The sequence below is a fragment of the Trachypithecus francoisi genome, unplaced genomic scaffold (genome assembly GCF_009764315.1).
Source record: "Trachypithecus francoisi isolate TF-2019V2 unplaced genomic scaffold, Tfra_2.0 Lachesis_group20, whole genome shotgun sequence".
Lineage (NCBI taxonomy): Eukaryota > Metazoa > Chordata > Mammalia > Primates > Cercopithecidae > Trachypithecus > Trachypithecus francoisi.
This window is the reverse complement of record NW_022681466.1, coordinates 12,036,287-12,054,460: the sequence shown is the minus strand read 5'-3', so window position 1 is coordinate 12,054,460 and position 18,174 is coordinate 12,036,287. Positions and strand designations below refer to the sequence as shown.

General features: G+C 47.1%; 2 protein-coding genes across 3 annotated transcripts in view; one reads left to right on the top strand and one right to left on the bottom strand.

Annotated features, from left to right (window-relative positions):
- The window catches only part of RPTOR (regulatory associated protein of MTOR complex 1), a 418,953-nt gene that overhangs the window by 361,042 nt on the left and 39,737 nt on the right, over positions 1-18,174 (bottom strand). The gene's annotated exons all lie outside the window — the stretch shown is intronic.
- Positions 15,051-15,612, top strand: LOC117066805 (40S ribosomal protein S13-like). The gene has a single exon (XM_033182536.1). It carries the CDS (start codon positions 15,094-15,096, stop codon positions 15,547-15,549), a length of 456 nt encoding a protein of 151 aa, XP_033038427.1. The 5' UTR covers positions 15,051-15,093; the 3' UTR covers positions 15,550-15,612.

Genomic DNA, 18,174 nt, shown 5'->3' with positions numbered 1-18,174 from the left:
GCTCCGAAAGAGAAACGCCCAGGTGGTCTAGGCCTCACTGGTACCCAGTTCTGTTTTGCAGCCGATACACCCCATTTGTGTTGGGTGATCACTAGACCATTTCCTCTCGTCCATGGTCCAGAACTGAGACACGGTTTCCTCAATTCATCACGGACACAGTTACGGAAAAACCCTGCGCAGGCTCTCTAGCTCCCAGCAGTGCATTTTCACTGACCCTCACGTATCACCTGCTCCATCACCCACCACCTCCCCACCTTCTTTTTTCTTAATGTAAAAGAAAGAAAACCTGAGAGGTTATACACCTGTCATCACAAAGCCCCTCTCCTAGTAAAAGTGGGAGGATGAGAGCACATCCACAGCCGTCACTGCTCTCCTCAACACCGAGGTCAACGAAACAGCCTTTCTTCCTTCTTCACCCAGCTGAAAACTTAACCTTGAGAATTAGCAAAACTGGCCATAAGTCCCCAGCCCCAGGGCATCTGAGTGCTGGTGAAACATGGGCCATCCCACATGGACATGGATCATCTTAACCATCTTGGCCGTACTTTACTCCAACTCATAAGAGAAAATCAGCCGGGTGTGGTGGCTCACACCTGGAATTCCAGCACTGTTGGGAGGACGAGGCAAGAGGATCACGAAAGCCCAGGAGCTCAAGACCAGCTGGGCAACATAGTAAGACCCACCCTCTTAAAAAAAAAAAAAAAAAAGAAAGGAAAAGGAAAAAAACAAGAGACGATTTGGCTCTGTATCTCCACCCAAAGCTCATCTTGAATGGTAGCTCCCATAATTTCCACGTGTCGTGGGAGGGGCCTGGTGGGAGGTCATCGAATCGTGCAGATGGATCTTTCCTGTGCTGTTCTGATGATAGTGAATGAGTCTCACAAGATCTGACAGTTTTATAAAGGGCAGTTCCCCTGCACAAGCTCTCTTGCCTGCCGCCATGTGAGACGCGACTTTGCTCCTCATTCACCTTCTGCCATGATTGTGAGGCCTCCCCAGCCGTGTGGAACTGTGAGTCCATTAAACCTCTTTCCTCTATAAATTACCCTGTCTCTGGTATATCTTTATGGGCGGCGTGAGAACAGACTAACACAGGAGGATTTTACCTTCTGGACCAACAAGGACAGCATCGTCAGCAACCCTCCCCCTGGAACAATGTTCTCCTGCTTCCCCTGTTCCCTCAAAAAAGTAGCTCATTATCTTGTCCAAAGATATTATCTGCATTTATGAAGACTGAGAAAGTTACTTTAACCACTTCGGTAATGCAAATATATTTTATAGGTACTTAATCTTTAATTATAATTCAATGATGTTCTCACAGAAGTAACTCCGCCAGCATTCTGTATCTGCACAGCACATAAGCGCAGAAAAGTTCTGTTTCTATCCAAGTTAACATACAATTCTAATAAGTTTTTTTCTTGCAACATACCTGACTTTGTGACTACAACTATATTATATTTCAGCATTTGGTTGAAAATAGCTAATTGAAAGCGGTGATGTGTATGTCAACATTCGCTTGTTTTCAGGTTTTTATTCCCCCAGTCTGTGTTTGAGAGAGACATTAATCAGAAAGGAAAGGATAAGTTGGTATCTGTGCAGAAGAAAGCAGGCTCCAGCAGCCCTCCTTTCAAAGCCGTGCTTACAGGGGTGGCACGTGGCTGGGGTCTGGGGACGTGGATTTCTGGAGGGTTCCTACCACTCTAACTAGTAAGTGGGGTTCGCTGTGCCTCAACTGTTTTCCAACAATATGGTTTACACTGAATGTCTGCTTTCCTGTCGGAAGGCTGGGATTTGGGCAGAGGCTGCCTGTCACCAGCCTCCAATAAAAACCCTGGGGGCTAAGTCTCAGATGCGCTTCTTTGGCTGGCAGCATTTCACTGCGGTCTACCTTGTCCAGGGGAAACGAGCCCCTCGCGAGAGCCTCCGTGGGGGCAGGGCTTTCAGAAGCTTGTGCCTGGTTCCCTTCAGACCTCACCCCATGCACCCTTTCCCCTAGCTGGTTTTGCTTCGTTATCTTTCTACCTTAATAAATCATGCCAGTAAGTACTAGCTCCTGAGTCCTGCGAGTACTCCCAGTAAATCCTCCAAGCAGTGGGTGGTCTCGGGGACTCCACCCAGCACCTCATTTCCACAACCAAACAATAATCAACTTTTCGCCCCTCGTTCCCTTAAGCCTTCAAAGGATGCACCAAGCCCCACAAGCTTCCTGCAAAGCGCGCAGTGTCAAACACGCCCGCTTTCCCAGTTCCCTGAATTCAACTCGTGTTCGCACTGAGTATAAATTAGACCATCGCCTCAATGTGAAGCTCTCAGAAAACCACCTTTTCAGCCATGACCTCCTCATTCTGAGTTCTCACTGCTTTAGCGGTTTCTTGATAGGTTTCTTTTGGTTTGACAACAAGATAAATTAGATTTAAAATTATTTCCAATTTTATTCAACAAAGTCTACAGGTTAGATTGTCTGGGTAAAAGTGAGATTAATCTTCTTTTTTTTTTTTTTTTTTTTGTTGTTGAGACGGAGTCTCGCTCTGTCGCCCAGGCTGGAGTGCAGTGGCCGGATCTCAGCTCACTGCAAGCTCCGCCTCCCGGGTTTACGCCATTCTCCTGCCTCAGCCTCCCGAGAAGCTGGGACTACAGGCGCCCGCCACCTCGCCCGGCTAGTTTTTTGTATTTTTTTTTTAGTAGAGACGGGGTTTCACTGTGTTCGCCAGGATGGTCTCGATCTCCTGACCTCGTGATCCGCCCGTCTCGGCCTCCCAAAGTGCTGGGATTACAGGCTTGAGCCACCGCGCCCGGCCTAATCTTCTTGATAGAGATGTTTTTCACGACAAAAATACACAGGATGATGAGGGAGAGAGACGCCAAATCCAGCCACCATGAATAGTTCCTACTTTCCACCACTCACCAGAAAAACATCCCTAAACCATGTGAACACGAAAAGTACAAAGAACCCATCTGGGATGACCCCCCAATGGACAACCCAAGAAAACTCAACTGTCCTTTTCCTCTCCAGCTTGGACTCGGCAGAACGGCTCCCGCAGAAGAGGCTGGAGAGGAAAAAGGGCCCTTCCGCCATCAGCGAGGTGGTGACCCGAGAAGCCACCGTCGACATTCACGAGCGCATCCACGGAGTGGGCTGCACGAAGCGTGCCCCTCGGGCACTCAGAGAGATGCAGAAATCTGCCATGAAGGAGATGGCAACTCCAGATGTGTGCATCGATACCAGGCTCAACAAAGCTGTCCGGGCCAAAGGAATAAGGAGTGTCCCCTACCGCATCCGTGTGCGGTTATCCAGAAAATGTAACGAGGATGAAGAGTCACCAAATAAGTTCTACACTTTGGTTACCTATGTACCTGTTACCATGTTCAAAAATCTACAGTCAGTCAGTGTGAATGAGAACTAATCGCTGATCATCAAATACATCAAATAAAGTTATAAAATTGCCAAAAAGAAAAGAAAACTGAACTGTCTTCACCAACAGCAGCAAAACCATAAAATAATCTGCCAGCGAAGTTTAAAGAAGGCTGGGATGTGTGGGATGAGAAGTTGTGCCCATCTGCGGGGCCTGACCAGCCGTCCCTGGCACAGAACCTGCGTGCTCCTGAGACGTGGGAGAGCAGCCCGCCTGCGCTGCGGCTGCACAGCCAAGTGACCCACCCCTTAGTGATGTCCAGCAATCATTTTCTCATTCCTGCAGGGTCAGGAAATCAGAAAGGGAAGGGAAGGGACAGCTTGTCTCTGCTCCACAATGACCGGGTCCTCAGAGGGCAAGATACAAAGGCTGGTGATGGCTCAGTGGCTGGCACTGGCACCACCGGAAGCTTCTCCACTCACATATCTGGTGGCTGACGGTGGTGGTCACTGTTAATGGGAAACCACCTCCTCCCATGGCCTCCTCCGGCAGCCTCTCCAATGGGGCTGGTCCTGGGTTCCGAGAGAACCAGGCAAATGGTGTGTCGTCCTCAGCATGCCAGCCAAGAGCACCATTTCCCCCACAGTCACGGCCCATCCAGATCCAAGGGAGGAACAGCAACTTCGCCTCTCAATGGGAGGCGTTTCACAGTCACACTGCCGAGAGGGCATGTGGGGTGGGAGATATTGCTGGGTCATCTCTGGAAAATACAATCTGCCACTGTCCATCCTCTGACCACCACACATCACATCCTCCCACATGCAAAAGGAACCTGACACCTCCCAGGGCCCCCAAGGCCCGTCCGATTACTGCCATCAGCTAGAAGTCTGGGGTCTCGTCACCTAAACCCTGCCCAGCTGAGGAGCCTGTGTGCAGGAAGATGCAGTTCCTCAAGTCCACCCCTCCTCCATCCCCGTTCTTCCCAATCCGGGTCTAAACAGCTGACCTGGACATACCCACACCCCACACACAATGTCCCACCCAGGACAGCCACTCAAGGCAGGCACACAGCGCCAGCACCTGCATCAGGGCTCTGTCCTGGCACCTGGGACTTGTTTTCTGGGATCTCAGCTCCGCCTTCTCAGATGCACTTCATTTTCCATGAAAAGTACCCCACGTTTACAGCTGGGTGATGTTCACAGCCTGTTCCTCCTCACACAAGTCTGGGGGCCCAAAGACTTCTTTTCCTTTTGTATTGCCTCTGCTCCTTTCAGTCCAGGCAGACACATAATCTCTTTAAAAAAACTTGGTGGGCTTTTTGTGTATTAACTCATAATCTACTCCATTAGACAAGCCACACCCATAAAGAGACAAGCCTTTTTCTTCCCGGGCTCCCAGAAGAGGCTGTGGCATGACAACGCCCTTTGGATTCTTAGAGGCCAGACTGGGGATTTAATGCAAGAATCTGCAGGCCTCTCCTCCAGCTGAAAGGCTGGACACTGCACTTGGATCTCAATCTGCAGCCTTAGGAACGGAGCTCACACCCCCGTCCAGATTCACTCTTTGCCTGAAACCCTTTCTTCACTTGAGGAGCCTGGAGAAGAGGCTGGGAATGAGAAACAATCTTATTTTTGAACCCAGCAAGTCCTCTTTCTTTACACCAAGTAGAAGCCAGGTGGCACTTTGAGTTTTCTGCCTAGAAATCTTCTTAACTAGATGAGCAAGTTCATTAAATACACACATATTTTCCTCTTTCCCATAGCAACAATGACACTAGGCTTCCCACCGCCACCTAAGAAGGGCCCCTTTCCTCCAGCGTGCAATGACGTTCCCTCCTTTCCTTCCAGGGTAGGCAACAGGCAGCCAGCAGGCCAAGTGCAGCCTGCTGAGGACCAAATCCAGGGCACCCATGTGACGGACACTGTCTGTGGTGCCTTCTCACATTGGCAGAGTAGGAGGGACGGTTATCATGTGCCACCCGCAGGCTAAAATATTAGACCCTACGACGTTCTAGGAGGCCCTTCAGGCAGCCAGCAGCACTCTCCTGGAGGCCCAGAGGCTTCTGCCCAGCACCCCATCCCAAAGCCAGAGCTGCAAGCATTGGGATTTGATTATGGCCACACCCGGTTCCAGCTTCCAAAACATGTTCAAGTTATCCATTGCTGTTTAACGAACCTCCCTTTACTTAGCAGCATAAAACCACCATTTCATTATGCTAACAGGTCCCATGGTCAAGAACTAGGAAAGGGCGCCCCAGGTCTCAGGGGGCCTCAGCTGGGAAGACTTAAGTCTGGGGGTGAGCGTCTTCTTGGGGAAAGAATCGCTGCAGGATGGCTCACCTTCACAGCGCCTCACCGCATGGCTGTGGGGTTTCCTCGCAGCACATGCCCCAGCAGATCCAGAGGAGACAGCCTTTTAGAACCTAGTCTACAGTCATGAGTCAGCCCTGGTTCAAGGGGAGGGAACGGGGACCCCACTCTCAATGGCAGAAGTGTCAAGGTCACGTTATAAGAAGAGCTTTGCTGTGGCTATGTGAGGACACCACCTTCTGCCAGTTACCCGGGGGGGCTGGGGTGGGAGGATTGCTTGAGCTCAGGAGGTTGAGGCTGCAGTGATCACACCACTGCATTCTGGCCTGGGCAAAAGAGCAAGACCCAGTCTGAAAAAAATAAGTAGACAGACAGACAGACAGACAGAATTAAGAAAGTTTAAGGTCAGTAAGCAATACAAGCCTTCTCTAGCGTCTGAATGGTTAATGTCTCAGCTGCTTTACTGAGCAGCTTTTCTGGATTCTACTGTCACGGCATCAGCTTCATATCCGGTGCCCTTCATACCCCCATTCACTGCTCCATGCAGGGAAAGCACAAATTCCACGTGTGGAAAGAAATCAGTTTGTCAGCAGGATCCCAGAACTGCGAGCTCACGAGGCCCTCCAGAAGCCTTGCAGGCGGCGGCAGAACCACCCCGCACAAAAGATCAGCAACTCGGACTCACGGCTCTCGAGCATCTGCAAATGCAAACGTTCCTGAGGACTCTCTCACCCCAAAAAAATGCAGATGACCGTAACATTTTTAAATACCTTTTTGTCTCCTAATAAGAAGCAATGACCATCTTAGAATACAATATCAAAAACAGTTCAACCCAGAAATCTCAATTGATTCTTCCTCCCTCCATGAACTGTCTTTGCAAATTACAACATTCGTTACCTTGGGCTGCCCCACACCCCACCACTTCTATTAGATAAGTTGTCAGAGCCATTAATTTATTTCCAGACTCCTCTCCGTGGTCTCTTTACCTTCATCACCATTTCTACTCCTCCATGTTGAAACGGGATCATATAGTATCTGGAATTCCCATCATGCTTCAGGTGACCGTATCCACTGGTCTACCTCCTTCCACACCCCATATCTCAAGCAGACGAATTTCTTTTATTGAGATAGGGCTTCACGTCGATGCCCAGGCTAGAGTGCAGTGGCATGACCACAGCTCACTGTGGCCTCGGCCTGAGGGACTCAAGCGATCCTCCCACCTCAGCCTCCTGAGTAGCTGGGACTACAGGTGTGCGCCACCATGCTCAGCTAATAATTTTTTTGTAGAGACGGCACTTCATTATGTGGCCCAGGCTGGTCTTGAACTCCTGGGCTCAAGCGATCAAGGGGTCCCAGCCTCCCAAAGTGCTGGGATTACAGGTGTGAAACACCACACCCAGTCAGATGAATCTTTAGGAAAAACAAAAACAAAAAAACATGGTCAAGCACAGCATCTCCCTCCTGTAATCTCAAACACTTTGGGAGGCTGAGGCAGGCAGATGGCTTAAACTCAGGAGTTCGAGACCAGCCTGGGCAACACAGTGAGACCTTGTCTCTACAAAAAATAAACACAAAATTAGCTGGGTGTGGTGGTACATGCCTGTAGTCCCAGCTACCTAGGAAGCTGGGGTGGGAGGATCTCTTGAGCCCAGGAGCCAGAGGTTGCAGTGAGCCGAGATCGCACTGCACTCCCACCCTGGCAACAGAGTGAAACCCTATCTCAAAAACAAACAAAAAGGATAAGAAAAGGAAAAGAGAAAACAAAGCCTATCTTTCACCTATTTAAAACTTCCACTGCTCCCCATTGCCCTTACAATATAAGGTTCGGATTCCTTCACCTGGCCCCCAGGCTGCCACAGTCTGGCCCTGGGGTGAGTAATCTGAGTCAGGTGAGTCATCCCCACCCAAGCCATGCAGACACTCACGCAGTTCCATGAAAAAGCTATGCTCAGTTTCCTCTCAACATCTGTGTGAATGCACTCCCTACACCCTGCATTCCCTGTCCCTTCTCTCAGCCTTCCTCAAGTCCCAGCTCAAGTTCTATCCCCTCTACGAGGCTCTCCCAACCATTCTGCACCTCTCCTACTGCCAAATGCCCAGGCTTGAGCTTGGTACTACAAGCTTCAAGGTTTAATCACAGCTGCCTTCCCTTTCTGTGCATCCCTGTTTTAGGTGTGCTAGTCCCACACTTGGGGTTCTAACCATATGAAATGATGCTGTAACCTTCTGGTAAACTCCCTCCAATGTCAGACCAAATACTGCCAAACAAAAGTCAGCACACAATCAATACCTGCCAAATGAATTGGCTGTCCAGCACTGCCTCTCAAAACAGCCAGGAATACCAAAGCCCCAGGCCTTAAAAACGGCTGCTAAAATGCCAGGATCTAAATCTTCTTTTAAGAGGAAATTACATTTTGCTTTGAGGAAAATATGTGACAACCTGTGGCGTAGTGGTGAGTCCCTTCCTGATCACCACCACTCCACTTCCAAGCCAGCCTCTCTTTGCATCCATTGAAATAGAGAAAAAGGTGTTATTTTATTAAGGCCTTATCTAATGAGGTATCCACATCACCAAAATTAAAATTGCATCAGGTTTTCTCCAAAATGCTTTCTAAATGGGTTCCTAAACACTAACACCATCATCAAGCATAAAAGAATAAAAGAAAAAAGTTACACAACCTAACAAATAAGTAAAATATAAACCTTGGTATCCTTCTCCTGATCACAGAAAACCACTACTGCACACCCCAACCTATGCCCACAAATGACTAGCCCATAAGAGGACCCACCACTATTAAGATAAACATTTAAAACAAAAAGTCGACCTAATAGTGCCTGCTATCCTTTGAAGAATTAGGGGAAGAGAGCACAAAGGGAAAATGTAAGCACACAATGTTACAATAGGTTTAACCAAAAAGCTAATACAGTTATCTCTGACTCAGGTTTCTAACATTTAAAAGGTCTTGATATAGGTCAATTCTCTTTACTTATTGGTTCCAATCCCAACCAGGAAAATGTGAGCATGAGATCAGGCAGCAAAAAACCAATTTCCTTAAAATAAAATGTAAATATTAATGATGGAAAATGTAAACAAAATAGCTGCCAAGTAAATTGCTTCTGGAGGACAATGTTTTCCAACATGCATTTCTTCACAACATATACACGCTAATAATCTCTTCCAATCTAAGACAGCATGAACCAACATTCAAACTCATCTCCCTAGCCGTTAGTTTTAAATGGTAATAAAACAAAAACTATAATAAGAGAAAAGTTGTCAAGGCCTATCAATTTGTATAGGTCCATTTAGTAAAGTCCCTGGTAATATCCTCAAAACACTGCGTCCCAAACAGCACAGCAGCTGGTTGAGGGTCAGGACTCCTGTAAGAAAAATCAAAATAGGCCGGGCGCAGTGGCTCAAGCCTGTAATCCCAGCACTTTGGGAGGCCGAGGCGGGCGGATCACGAGGTCAGGAGATCGAGACCCTCCTGGCTAACACGGTGAAACCCCGTCTCTATTAAAAATACAAAAAACTAGCCGGGCGCGGTGGCGGGCGCCTGTAGTCCCAGCTACTCGGAGGCTGAGGCGGGAGAATGGCGGGAACCCGGGAGGCGGAGCTTGCAGTGAGCCAAGATCGCGCCACTGCACTCCAGCCTGGGCGACACAGCGAGACTCCGTCTCAAAAAAAAAAAAAAGAAAAATCAAAATAGCCTGGCAGTACTGGGAGGAATATCAAAACAAAAGCCACACCCCCACCCCGATGAAGGGGAAGCACGTGTTCATAAAAACCCTCCTGCCACTGGGCACGCTGGCTCATGCCCCAAATCCCAACACTTTGGGAGGCCGAGGTTGGAGGATCGCTTGAGCCCAGAAGTTTGAGACCAGCCTAGGCAACACAGAGAGCCCTGGTCTCTACAAATATTTTTAAAACTAGCCAGATGTTGGTGGTGCACACCTGTGGTCCCAGCTACTCAGAAGGCTGAGGTGGGAGGATCACCTGAGCCCAGGAGGTTGAAGCTACAGTGAGCCATGATTGTGCCACTGCACCCTAGCCTGGGCGAATGAGCGAGACTCCATCTAAGAAAAAAGAAAAAAAGCCCATCTGCTAAGATGACACTGCCCAACTCAGCAGATACAGAAGCAGCCTGTGTGTAATAAAGAACAGGCACGTCCTCACAATGGAAAGCCACAGTGTTTTACTGCAGGCTTCAAGACTTCTATCTGCTGTGTTTTTGCTTTTGTTCTAATAAAACTAGATGTTTAAGAAAAAAAGCTGGAGTTAGTGTAAAGGTTGATTTCCTTGTAAACAATCAGAAGATCCATCTGCATGCTCACCGTTACACTGCAGTAGAAACCCCCAAATCAACCCACTTAATAAGGTCAACGCATCAATTAATACAGGAAGAAAAGAAAGTGAAAGGGTTACCAATGAATTCATATGCTAATCCCACCCATTCCCCCATCTCCCCTCCTCTTCCCCCAGCCCCCATTTTCTCTCCCTCTCTCTCTCTCCCTTTCCCTTCTCCCTAGTCCCCATTCTCTCTCTCCCTCTCTCTCTCTCCCTTTCTCTACTCCCTAGTCCCCATTCTCTCTCTCCCTCCCTCTCTCTCTCTCTCTCTCTCTCTCTCAGGCACACACATCAGCCGAGGCATTTACTGAACACTTTTAGAAGGAGCCTCCTGTCTCTAACCTCTGAAATATGCATAAGCCAAAGTAAAAAAGGGATTTTGTTGTCACAAGAACAGATGTTGCAGGGGTTTATCTCTAAGCGCTTCATGGGAGAAATCCTACTCACCAACTGGCAATTTACCATGGCGCCACAGTGCAGCCACTGTGATTAACATTTGCCACACTTGAGAAATAAAGGAAAGGAAGAGCCACGCGGTGATGGATATTTTTAATTAAAACATTCCACTTTCAGTAATGGCTGGTTCTCTCTGCTGAGTTCTAAAGGCTTTATTCTTGTGCTGTGCTCACAGCCTGACCAGCGTCTTCACATGCAGAGCACATATGTTCTGAGTCAGGTAGAAGGAAATCCTGCAATGGCGCTGCTCCGTGCAGTTCACATGGCTAAGGGGATATAGTTCTGCACAAGTGCAAGGACGCTGTGGAAAGCATTAGATTCCAAGAACACTGACAGAGAAAGTCCGCCTTTAATAGTAGAAAACGCTGGTATCAAACTCCAAACTCAAAGTTCATTTCCTACATTTAAAGAATTGCATAGCCGGGCATGGTGGCTCACACCTGTAATCCTAGCACTTTGGGAGGCCAAGGCAGGTGGATCACGAGGTCAGGAATTCAAGACCAGCCCGGCCAACATGGTGAAACCCCGTCTCTACTCAAAATAAAAAAATTAGCCAGGCGTGGTGGCGGACACCTGTAATCCCAGCTATTCGGGAGGCTGAGGCAGGAGAATCGCTTGAACCCAGGAGACGGAGGTTGTGGTGAGCCGAGACTGCGCCACTGCACTCCAGCCTGGGTGACAGAGCGAGACTCTATCTCAAAATAAATAAAGAATAAAGAAAGAACTAAATGCTTCCACTTCTATAAACCAGTATTTCTCAGATTATTTCTCAGATGTTTCAGTCTCAAGGCCCCTCTCCACTCTTTAGAATTATGGGGGAGTCCAAAGACCCCCTTTCCAATTCTCACTACCAAATGTTACCATGTTATACACTGAAATGACGGTCTTCTCATTTGTATTAATTCATTTCAAATTAACAATAAAAAGCCTATTACAGGTTAACATAAATAACATTTTTTATTCAAAATAAAACTATTTTCCCAAACAGAAAACTTTACTGAGAAGGTTGGCCATGTTTTTCATTGTTGCAAATCTCTTTACTGTCTGGTTAGGAAGAGAAGTCACTGGATTCTCACCTTTGCAATTGTATTTAATCTGCTGCAATACATTGATTCAACTGAAGCACAGGAAGAAAATCCAGCATCACGTATGGAGCTTCACGGGTATACGCAGTCTTTTGAAATAACTGTCAGCATTGTTTGATACACACCAAAACTCAACGGCTACAGTTTGTTGGATAGGAAACTGTTTCAGCAGGTTTTTCATACTCTGTTACATTGAAACCCTCTGTCCTATCTGGCGCTTGAAGTGGCTCTTTACCCACACATGGTGTTGTAACAGCACTGGTCACCCGGAAAGATCGGCTCACAGCTGTGCGGAGCTAGTCCGCAGCATCAAACACACCCAGCACGGCCACCGCAGTCTCATCAGAACAGGCCTCAGGCGCTGGTGACCTCACAAGTTCACTGTGGAAGATACGGGTTTTTTAAAATTCTAATTTAATTTACAGTTGAAAGCTCCATTTTTATCACTGGCAACAAATGCCATCAGTTGTTTTCCTTGAAGTGACAAGCTCACTTCATCCTGTCTGTTATTCTTTCAGGGAAAAGCAGCATTCTGCAGGGAAAACCAACAGGCCTCGCATAGATCCCACAAGGGCCTGTCCTTCAGCAACCAGCAGATCGCAGCCTGTGCAAAGGCACTCGGTGTGGTCAAAACACGTGCAGAAGGGCCCAGATTGGACAAAAGTAGTGTTTTTTTTTTTTGAGACGGAGTCTTGCTCTGTCACCCGGACTGGAGTGCAGTGGCCGGATCTCAGCTCACTGCAAGCTCCGCCTCCCGGGTTTACGCCATTCTCCTGCCTCAGCCTCCCGAGTAGCTGGGACTACAGGCGCCGCCACCTCGCCCGGCTAGTTTTTGTATTTTTAGTAGAGACGGGGTTTCACTGTGTTAGCCAGGATGGTCTTGATCTCCTGACCTCGTGATCCGCCCATCTCGGCCTCCCAAAGTGCTGGGATTACAGGCTTGAGCCACCGCACCCGGCCAAAAGTAGTGTGCTTTTGTGGCCACTTAAGAGGCTATCATGGATGCAATGACTGGGTCAACTGGGAGCCACTAAGACTCCGACAGCATTGCCCGCCGTTGCTCCTGCCATCAGTGCAGATCTAGGCGCCGGGGAAACGCAGGCCTGTCCTAGCAACTGACCTCACAACCCGCCAAAAGGGTCCTGAAGACCCCCAGGATACTACAAGCATGGTTTGAGAACCGAACTACACTAAATTTGCAGGAATGTGAAGACATACTGCACCAAATTCTGTATTTACGGAAAGCATCACGGGAATACTTACAGGAAATGTTTCTAGGCACTCCTTGCCCAAATAAATCTCCCCTTCTGTTAGGACACTAAATAATCATAGAGATAAGTGAAAATACAAAGCTCCAGCTTACTGAGATCCACCGGGCCACACAGAACAGGTAATGAGCTGCCCAACAAAAGTATCCCAAACGAGCTTGCCGAGCTGGGCGGCCATGTCCTGTTCCCTTCCCAGATGTACACAAATCCAGAAGCTGTCCTCCCGCTGCCATCACACCCAGGGCAAGCCGCCAGCGTCTCGCCCCTGCACTACAGCAGCCTCTGAGGCCTCTTCTCCTTTCCACTCCTACCCCTACCATCCCTTACTCTAGTCTCTTCAATATAAAGCAGATCACAACACCCCCTGCATGAAACCCCACAGCTGATCTCTAGCACACCTGAGTTTTATTTAGTTCCTTACCCAGGTCTGCAAGCCCAGGCACGATTTAGTCTAGGCCTCTCTCTTCTACCTCATCTACTGCTCTCCTTCTCACTCACAGCTACAGCCAAACCGGCCTTCTATTTCTGAACGAGGCCACACTCGGCGCCAGCCTACTCCGAATGAGAGAGACAAATCAAACCTGGTGGGAAAAAGCAAAGCTGCCCTGGGAGGGAAAAGTATAGCCATTAATACAAATAGAAGAAAGAGAGCTGAGGACGAGTAAGCATCCATCACGAGAAGACAGACCCAAAGAAAGTAAAAGGAAGGAAGGATCCAAAGTTGACAAAATGAGAGCAAGCATATAACAAAGAAGATCCACAAAGCCACAAGCTGGTTCCTTGAGAAGAACCAGCCTCTCATGCAGTGACTCTCAACCTGTATTTTATTATCACTCAATCTTTCCCCTAATCTTTTCCCTAATCCCCCTCCCATGAAATGTTGACATGGCAGGTATACAATGGATCTGTTTGTGCACTGCACACAATTCTGTGCTTTATTCATAAAAAGCAACATTTTTGCTATCATCCCCATGCCTGCTCTAGTAAGACTAATCCAGAAAGAAAGGCCGGACACAGTGGCTCATGCCTGTAATCCTAGCACTTTGGGAGGCCAAGGCACGTGGATTGCCTGAGCTCAGGAGTTTGAGACCACCCTGGACAACAGGGTAAAACCCCGTCTCTACTAAAATTACAAAAATGAGCTGCGCATGGTGGTGTGCGCTTGTGGTCCCAGCTACTCGGGAGGCTGAGGCAGGAGAATCGCTTGAACCCAGGTGGCAGAGGTGGCAGTAAGCCAAGATCACGCCACCGCACAACAGCCTGGGTGACAGAGCAACACTTCGTCTCCAAAAAAAAAAAGAAAAAAGGAAAGGAAGGAAAGAAAGAAGCAAAACTCCGTCTCCAAAAAAAAGGAGAGAAAGAGAAGAAAGAAAGAAAGAAGGAGAGGGGAGGGGAGGGGAGGGGAGGGCAGGGGAGGGGAGGGGAGGAGAGGGGAGGAGAGGGGAGGGAGCCAGGCAGGCAGGCAAAACCACTGTACAGAATTCTAAAAGGGAGAACTATCCACATTGACAAGAGGTGACTTTGAACAACTTTAGGCCACTAAACTTTTGAAGTAACAAAGAAAAAGTCAAGTTCCTAGAAAAACACAACTCACCAAAACTGACTCATAAAGGCGTAGAAAACATAATAATCATCTTGGAAACAAATCATAATTTTAAAAAATCATTCCACAGAGAAAACTCAAGACCCAGATGAGTAATCGGGAAGTTCTACAAATCTTGCTAAAAGCCAGAGGTAGAAAAAAAAATAGAAAAACACTCCCTAAACTCATATTTTTAGAATAGCATGACCTTAGTGTTAAAACCCAACAAAAACTGTACAGGAAAAAATTACAGGTCACTTACTTTAAAAAAAAAAAGAGATACAAAAATATCAAACCAAACCCAGAAATGCATAAGAAGTGTAGACAGATTATACCTGAAATACAAGGCAGGCCCAACCATTAAAGACACTGTGTGTGCACGCATGTGCGCACACCTGGATGCCTACTTTACCATGCTAACAAATTAAAGGAGAAAAAGCATATGATCATCTTGATAGATGCACAAAAAAGCATTTACTAAAATTCAGTACCCACTCATTAAATAAACAATGCTTATAAGCAAGAAGGAAACCTTCCTTAATCTGATGGAGACTGCTTAAGAAAAGTTAGCCCAAAAAAATCATATTTAATAGGATAAATGTGTTCCCCTTTGGGATAAGAAAAAAGTTAAGGATGCCTCCACATCTATTCAACACTAGTCCTGGCTCTCCTTTCGCTGTCTGACCGCCGCCATCATGGGTCGCATGCATGCTCCCGGGAAGGGTCTGTCCCAGTCGGCTTTGCCCTATCGACGCAGCGTCCCCACTTGGTTGAAGTTGACATCTGACGACGTGAAGGAGCAGATTTACAAACTGGCCAAGAAGGGCCTGACTCCTTCACAAATCGGTGTGATCCTGAGAGATTCACATGGTGTTGCACAAGTACGTTTTGTGACAGGCAATAAAATCTTAAGAATTCTTAAGTCTAAGGGACTTGCTCCTGATCTTCCTGAAGATCTCTACCATTTAATTAAGAAAGCAGTTGCTGTTCAAAAGCATCTTGAGAGGAACAGAAAGGATAAGGATGCTAAATTCCGTCTGATTCTGATAGAGAGCCGGATTCACCGTTTGGCTCGATATTATAAGACCAAGCGAGTCCTCCCTCCCAATTGGAAATATGAATCATCTACAGCCTCTGCCCTGGTCGCATAAATTTGTCTGTGTACTCAAGCAATAAAATGATTGTTTAACTAAAAAAAAAAAAAAAAAAAAAAACACTAGTCCTGGTCAGTGTAGCACAGTTAAAAAAGAAAAAAAGAGAGAAAGTATAAAGATGGGGTAGGAGGGACTGTCATTATTTACAGAAGACTATGACTGTGTTTATAGAAATCCAAATAAATATGTGAATATTCAAATTAAAATATTCCATAAGGTTGCAGGATACAAATCAGTCGATTTAAAAAAAAAAAAAAAAAACTGTATACTGCATTCCTATGCACCAGAACAAACAACACACAATTTCTAAGACCCATCAAAATAGCATTTTAAAATTCTGGGAATGTATCTAACAAAAGTATCTGAGAATAAATCTATCAAGAGATGTGAAAAACTTCTACATGAAAAATTAGAAAACTTAATATTGAAAAGATGTTAAGTCTCTGCCTAAATGATCTATGGACCTACAGATTTGATTAAATCACAATCAAAGCCTCAATATGTTTTTCTGCCTCTCAGTGGAACTTGACCCACCGATTTTAAAATTTCTATGGAAATGCAAAGGGACACAGGGAGTCAAGAAACTCTGGAGGATCCAAATGGGAAGATGTGCTTTTTCAGACCATCGGAAGCCACAGAGACAGGTGTGAAGCCGGCACACAGAGAGAAGCACCCCCGGAGACGGGAGTGTGAAGCCGGCACACAGAGAGAAGCACCCCCGGAGACGGGAGTGTGAAGCCGGCACACAGAGGGAAGCACCCCCGGAGACGGGAGTGTGAAGCCGGCACACAGAGGGAAGCACCCCCGGAGACGGGAGTGTGAAGCCGGCACACAGAGGGAAGCACCCCCGGAGACGGGAGTGTGAAGCCGGCACACAGAGGAAGCACCCCCGGAGACGGGAGTGTGAAGCCGGCACACAGAGGGAAGCACCCCCGGAGACGGGAGTGTGAAGCCGGCACACAGAGGGAAGCACCCCCTGAACAGCACAAGGGGCCAGAAACAGACCCAGGCACGTCTCAGCCCTTGGTTCCCACAAAGACGGCCTGCAGAGGAGTAATCACGGTCCCTGCAAGGGAAAGGAGCTGAGACAAATTAAAATTCATATGGAACAGAGCAAAATTGGGCCCTTACTTCATACCATATGCAAAGCCATTGCTGGATGGGCAATAGACTGGTGTGGTTATTAATACATTCTAATTATGCATCCCTAGGACAGCCCTGGGCACACGGGGACTGGCAGTCACCCTCGTTACGGACCCCAAACATAAAAAACAAAACTATGAAGCTTTTAGGATATATTACGGGACAAAATCTTGACCTTAAAGTTGGAAAACATTTCAACACAAGCATAAAACACAGGGAAAGCACTTACACATTAAACTAGAATAGAACTACATATTTCTGTTTATCAAAGGAGACCATAAACAGACTGAAATATTGCATCGCAGAGAAGATGTTTCATAGGAGAAGAAATGTGCCACATATAAACACATTTTAAACACATTTATCCAGAACGTTTAAAGAATTCCTACAAATCAATAAGAAACAACACAACAGGAAAAGGGCAAAAATCCTCAACAGGTACATCACGAAAGACCCTAACCAAATCACCAGTAAGAATATGAAAAGGTGGGCGATTTCAGTAGTCATGAAGAAAATGAAAATTAAAAACAGAACTTGCATACAGAATCCAGCAATCTGCCTCTGGGTATATTTATCCAAAGGGATTGAAATCAACATGTTCAAGACACATCTGCACACCCATGTTCATCGTAGCATGGTGCACAATAGCCGAGATACGGAATTTACCAAGGTGTCCAACAAAAAATGAATGGATAGGCCAGACATGGTGGCTCACACCTGTCATCCCAGCACTCTGGGAGGCCGAGGAGGGCAGATCACCTGAGGTCAGGAGTTGGAGACCAACCTGGCCAACATGGTGAAACCCCATCTCTACTAAAAATACAAAAATTAGCCAGACATGGTGGCTCACACCTGTCATCCCAGCACCCTGGGAGGCCGAGGAGGGCAGATCACCTGAGGTCAGGAGTTTGAGACCAACCTGGCCAACATGGTGAAACCCCATCTCTACTAAAAATACAAAAATTAGCCAGGCATGGTGGTGCACACCTGTCATCCCAGCTACTTGGGAAGCTGAGGCAGGAGAATTGCTTGACCCCAGGAGGCGGGGGTTGCAGTGAGCCAAGTTTACACCACTGCACTCCAGCCGGGGTGACAGAGCAAGACTCTGTCTCAAAAAATAAGAGTGGATAGAGAAAATGTGATATACATGCACATGGAATACTACTCAGCCATTTAAAAAAAGAAGGAAATCCTGTCATTTGCAACAACATGGATGAACCAGGAGGACATTATGTTAAGTGACATAAGCCACAGAAAGACAAACACATGATGTCACTTACATGAGAAATCTAAAAAAACAAAACTCACAGAAGCAGAGTAGAATGGTGGTCACCAGAGGTTAGTGGGTGGAAGGGGTAGGGGAGATGTTGGTCAAAAGGCACGAGGTTTCAGTCGGACAGGGAGAATAAGTTCAGAGATCTACTATGCAGCATGCTGACTATAGTTAATAACACTACATATTTGAAAATTGCAAAGAGA